Here is a 6,186-nt window from a genome sequence, read left to right as displayed (position 1 = left end):
AATGACTGCTATCAATAAAAATCTTGCTTCACTTCATAGATATGGTGTTAGCTGGAATTAATGGCTATGTGGCTGCTCAATATCGTCATGATGGAAATATTATTCATACAAGCTTATTCATAAAAGCTTTCATGAAACACTATCACATAATGTTTTCAGTGTAAATAATCAGTGAACAAAGATTAGATCAGACACATTCATTGCATAGATGAGCAGTGAACGAACTGATTCTCTGCTGAACTCTACATAGTAACTAGTTGACTAGTGATAAGTCTTTGTATTTCTATTGATTTGGTGCTATGGAGAGAAAGAAGGTGCAGGTTCAACAGGCAGTGAAATCTAGACAACAGAGAGAAACAGAGAAGTTAGTGAAGGCATCACAGTGGTTTGCTGGTGCGCCTCCTTCAAATTAGGGCGTATACGGACGACATGACTTTGCTGACCTCGACAGACGCTTAAACAAAAAGATTATTATTAAGGTTAGTGTGGGAGAAGTGCTCCTCAAGACTGATCAACGACGCTTTCATACAGTTGCTTACCATATTCTTGAAAGGATAAACTGCTTTCTTAATGCTTGCAAAGTTCCTTTTTATTTTTAATGAGGTGCCATCGCACCTCTCCTTAAAACCCCAACCTGGATGCCTTTGTTTTTAGTAATTATGGGTCAGCTCCCTGTTCTGAACTACTTTTCATTCCAAAGGTCCTAAAAATAGGCGTAAAGCCACAGATTGCCTTCTTGAGTGAATACAGCCTCTTTGAAAAATAACAATCACGATTCCGCAAAAAACCCACAGCACAGAAACTGTGCTTCTATGCGCGACCTTCTCTGTCTGGGATATGGCTGTTGTTTCCCAGGTTGGCCACTAGATGGAAACATAACTTGTGTTTTATGTCCAATTTGGTTAGTGTCTTTCCCCTTTGTTTATTAGTAGTAGTTCACACCAGGGGCGTTTCTAGCTCTTGAAAAGATCCAGGGCTAAGTCAAGTTTGCCAGGGGCTTGTCTGTTGTTTTTGTCCCTTTCTCTGTGTACATGCATGGACTGCCTCTTGGACATTAAAACCTGAATGGTGAAACATTTCCTTCAGCTAAACACATAAAACTGAAGTTCTTGATTTAGGCTCTGATTCAAATCCACAAAATCAACCATCTTCTTCACATAATAAAGTCTGAAGGGTCATTTTTGATGGAAAAAATTAGCTTTCTTAAATACATAAACAAAGTATCACAGCTGAGAAATGTAGCCAATTTAGGTCATTTTACCTGTAGGGGGAGCAAGACTCATGGGGGACCTATATACACAGCGCAACATATGCATGTGTACATTTTGACTCATCCAAGAAATTTTTCGAGGACTTGGCAGGCGCATTCATGGGGTATGAAAGTATTGAGTCAAGTTTCTTTATTATTCCAAATATGTTCATTTAATTGTAACAGCTTGTAAGTTCCATAACCATGAATTGAAGTATTATCCCAAATTATGTAATATTTTGTAATATCAAAATTGTACAGTGATGGTGAGGTTAGATTTCTCAAATCTACTTTTATTTTAAAAAATAATGCTTTAGTCGTTGTGCAGCAAAAGAGGTCTATCAGTAATAGGTAAATTGTTAAGTATTTGCAATAAATATAATGCTTCCTAATATTTTGTGTCAAGTTTTCATAGGATGATAGCATGTAAACTGCATCATTATAATCAATTATTTGAAGAAATGTGTCTTCCAAGGCCAACATTTTTATGCCTTACATTATAGATGTACATACATGATCCACTTTTAAATAGAAAAAAGTACATTTAGTTGACTTTATATTTCTGAGAAGCGTGTATAATATGTTATTGCTGCGTTGTGATATATAACATTACATAATTTTAATTCATCCATTTTCTCCTGAGGTACATAGGTAGGTTAGGTGTTCAGGCCAGGGGAGGTAACATGTTCATAAACTTTGTCAAGTCACACCCATCCTCACCTCACTTCATTGGCTTTCTGTTATGACAGTCCAACCATACCTCTGATCACTTGTTTAATCATATGCGCCAGCCAGCTCATTAAACTCTGCAATCTTGGAGCAACTGACCAATGGGGTCACTCCTCCCATCCACAATGCCTGTCTTTACTGGTCCCCCCCCAGCGTGTGTGTGTCTGTGCGTGTACGTCCGTGTGTGTGTGTGCATGTGTGAGCTAGGGGAATCTCAGGTGGGGGCTTTAGAGAAACAAAGTGAGGACATTTTAAACTGCCCGGTGTGCAATGCTAACCTGTGTCTCTGACTTTAGCCAGCAGGGGGAGCATCATCTGTGTGTGTCCGCAGGGTAAAGCTAAAACACTCTTTCCTGTAGGATCATCTCAGGGTTGGGTACAGATCCAGATCCAGATCTGAGGGCAGAGGGCTGGAGAGAGGTGTAAAAAGTCATCGGGCTTTCCTTTCTGCTATTTGCATGTATTTTATGAAATATAATAAAGCTTCTTTCCATACTTACTTTATCCTTGCATTATTGGAGGGCAGATCAGGTCCTGAAAAGGAGGAAAAGTGGAGATGGAACGGCACACAGTTCATGACAAACGTTAACATCAAACGAGACGTGCAGTTGGTGTTCCTTTGTGTTTCAATACTTTTTCCCTCTTCAAACCCAAATTTACACGAAAACAAACCCGTCTTGATAGCATTAATGCATTTAAAAAGTACGCTGCTTTTGACTCTATGAAAGAAATCCATTTTGAAAACTGAAGTCACTTAGTTTGTTGTACACTTATGAACAGGGAGACCTTTGCTAACTGATCATCACAATAGCCTCGCAAGTAGATAGGAAAAATGAATGTATCATGAAGTATCATGACACCACAGATGTTACAACAAAGCAAAATCTGTAATATGTTTTAAACGTAATACCCCCATAAGCCATTTACTCAGCAGACAAATTTCAGGATAATCACAGGGAAGGTATGGGGCTACACCAACAATACACCTCAGTTCTGTGCTTTGCCATTTCCTGTATTGACATTCATGGCATTGCGATTGCAGTTGGGGGTGTGTGTAACTGAATTGTGATGAAATATTTTATCGAAACCTGCAGTAGAGAGTTTTATCTGGAGACGCCACCCCTTCTTCCCTCAGTATAAATCCTGAATGTCACTCTGCCACACAATTTAAAGTAAATCGCGTGTCAGTGAAAACCTCAACAGCGTCAGAATGCAATCGTTCGTCATCTTCAGCCTTTGTATCTGGTAAGGCAATTTTTTTTACCTCTCATTAAGAGCCATTATTTGTATTCCTTTCACTGTTTAATGCTATCAAGGATTGAGCTGATGAAGCCAAATAAATGGCCATGAGAACATTTCATCATCTAAGGAAATTCCTTTTAGTTTCACTGAGAGTTTCACTGTCTGTGAGCTGAAGTCACTCATAGTAACCCGAGGACACAGTTCAAAACCAAAATTTTAAATATTTCAGAAAAAATAACTGCATCCCTGTTATCTGGACTTCGTAAAAAGAAAAAAAAATCATGTTTGTAGAATCCAAACAAAATCAATGATGACTAGGAGCCCAAAGTCACAGAACAAATTAGCCATAGTCCAAGTTTCTACGTGAACAAAATGATCATTTACAGTTGACACTCTTAATAAAAACGCAATTCAATTTGAAATAGGCATGGCTTTAATCAAATTAAAACAAAAGTGTGTTGTTTTTGCATCTCTGAAAGAACTCCATTCTGTAAATTGGAGTCATTTAGTTTATTGTACACCTATGAATGGAGAGAGACCTTTGCTAACATATTTTAATGAAAGGCAGCAATGTAGCTTAGTGGTTAAGGAGCAGGACTTGTAAGTGGAAGTCCCCGCTAGGGCACTGCTGTTGTACCCTTGGGCAAGGTGTTTAACCTACAATTGCATCAGTAAATACCCAGATGTATAAATGGATGACTGAGACTGATGTAAGTAGCTCTGGGTAAGAGCATCTGCTAAAAAAAAAAAAAAACATTCCTATGAACATTTTGATGAATGAGGCCCATTGTGTTTCATACATTCTATTATCAATGACCTCCTTCTGCATAGGTGATAGCAGGACAGTGGGGCACACTCCACACCTACTGCATACAGCAACAAAAGACACACCTGCTTTTATCATTGCGCCAATTTTTAATGCAAGTATTAGATGATACAATAAAAGTATCTGATTAAGCATATGAAATCCACAATTACAGGTGCGTGCACGCACACACACACACACACACACACACACACACACACACACGCACACACACACACACACAAATGTGACTGGCTCTAATTGTTCTCATAGACCATCACTTCCCAAACATCACATAAATCTCTCAACTGCTGGAAGTAATCAGACCTGTCAGCAGCAAGCTAAACTACAACAAAACCTATGATAAAATCAGTGCTCACAGCATTTCAGATTTCATTTCAGAATTCACCTAACCCTAACCCTACTGCCACTGACATAAAAAGTGCACTTGAGCAGACATTTTCTCCTGATTGGAATAAACCATGAGTCACCATGGCAGGTCTGGTAGTTAGTGCACAGTAGTCAGTCAGACTAACAGCTCAAACTCAAGCTGTAATTAAGAAAGGCAATGATACAAAACCTAAGACTCTAAGACTTACATTAAGTCCAGTTTTAACAAACTTAAAAATAAGGCTCCTCATCATAATGAAACTTCAGTCTATGACCATCTCACACTTTTCTCAAGACCTAATACTTTTGTCGTCCAAATACTTTTGTTCATATAGTTTGTATATATATATATATATATATATATGTACATACAAGTAATATATATATATATATATATATATATATATATATATATATATATATATATATATATATATATATATATATACATTTCAGATTTCCCTAAGCTACATACTGAATATAGTCAGAATAGATTTATTAGCAGTTGTGTTATTGTATTACTTCCTTGCCGCCTGTTCAACAAACATTATTTTTAATATGTTACAGGTTTGTTTCTGCATCTGCTCCTCAGAACGTGTGTTATTTGAAGGGTAAGTGCAGCCACTTCTAACTTTTGCAAAACAATGTATTTGGCAAATCCATTCCTCTAGCTATTCATTTTAGGACAGCATGTCCTTCACGGTTGGGGAAATCCAGACTACCTTGCGAACATACATGCAGATTCAAAGAGAACATGCAGACAGATCCAAGGTTAACACCCTAACACTGTCAGACATAAAATGGCTTATCCTTCATACACTGTTATTCTAAGACTGCTGTATGTGTAGCTCTCAGTTCTTTGTTCTTCTCTTAAGTCTTAAGTGTTCTTGTTCGGTCTGTATTTACTGTTGATCTATGCCATCCCTCTCTCATGTAGGTAATCAACAAGCATGCGACCTTTACGAAGATCTCTGGCAAAAGAATCTGGATATTGCTGGTGACGTGCTAAACTCCAAGTTCGTTCAAACCATGCAGTCTGGAAGCCTTCCTGCACACTATTACATAACCTTCACTTTGCAGGATATTTACTATTTGGAGGAGGTCACAAAGATGCTGAAGACTCTGAGCGTTAAGGTGAAAAAACCTGAAGATTTAAAAACATTCTTTCAAGATCGGTATAAAAGTTACGCTGATTACACTGCTCATGTTCTGGGTATCTGCTCACTCACGGTAAGGAACTAGGTTCAATATCATCTCCAGCTCTGACATATATTCTTTTGAAAATATTTTATTGCAATGCTTACTGTATGTACAAAATGAGATGAAATATGAGATACGCCAGGATATTGTGGTCTGTAGGGTGCTAAATCTGTTCCTCAAACAAATGCAGTGATCTAGATCCAGTTTAATGCAATGTTTCCAATGGATTTCCATTTCCTGTTTCTAGGACAAATCGATTATCAAACCCCAGGCAGCGATTAAGAACTACACTGATGCTTACCGCAATGTGATGAACAAACAGGATCCCATTTATTTTGCTATTGCCATGCTGCCATGTTCTCGACTTTGGACTCATTTGGCTGAGAAACTTCAGATGGATAAGAACAACGCTTACTATGAATTCAAGGCAGACAACACGGGGCATCCAGAGAAACACTTCAAACCTCTTCTGGACAAATACCAAAGTACTATCAATGTAACCCTTGCTCATGCTATTTTCCGTAGCCAAATGAAACATGAGAGGGCTTTCTTCCAGTCCGCGGTGCTATAA

The 6,186-nt window shown here is 38.1% G+C and overlaps 1 protein-coding gene across 1 annotated transcript; it reads left to right on the top strand.

The window, feature by feature from the left end:
- Window positions 1-3,188: 3,188 nt before the first annotated feature.
- On the top strand, window positions 3,189-6,186 carry LOC118774578. Its single transcript, XM_036523931.1, has 4 exons — window positions 3,189-3,223; window positions 4,983-5,026; window positions 5,353-5,645; window positions 5,863-6,186. Exons 1-4 carry the CDS (start codon window positions 3,189-3,191, stop codon window positions 6,184-6,186), a joined length of 696 nt encoding a protein of 231 aa, XP_036379824.1.

This window comes from Megalops cyprinoides, chromosome 3, assembly GCF_013368585.1.
Source record: "Megalops cyprinoides isolate fMegCyp1 chromosome 3, fMegCyp1.pri, whole genome shotgun sequence".
NCBI classification, from domain to species: Eukaryota; Metazoa; Chordata; class Actinopteri; order Elopiformes; family Megalopidae; genus Megalops; species Megalops cyprinoides.
This window is presented reverse-complemented; position numbering and strand designations above follow the sequence as displayed.

Bases quoted from the DNA above. Each gene is read 5' to 3' on its own strand.
- LOC118774578 (XM_036523931.1), top strand. From the start codon at position 3,189: ATGCAATCGTTCGTCATCTTCAGCCTTTGTATCTG. The intron at 3,224-4,982 runs GTAAGGCAATTT...AATATGTTACAG, and splicing joins ATCTTCAGCCTTTGTATCTG to GTTTGTTTCTGCATCTGCTC. The intron at 5,646-5,862 runs GTAAGGAACTAG...TCCTGTTTCTAG, and splicing joins TGGGTATCTGCTCACTCACG to GACAAATCGATTATCAAACC.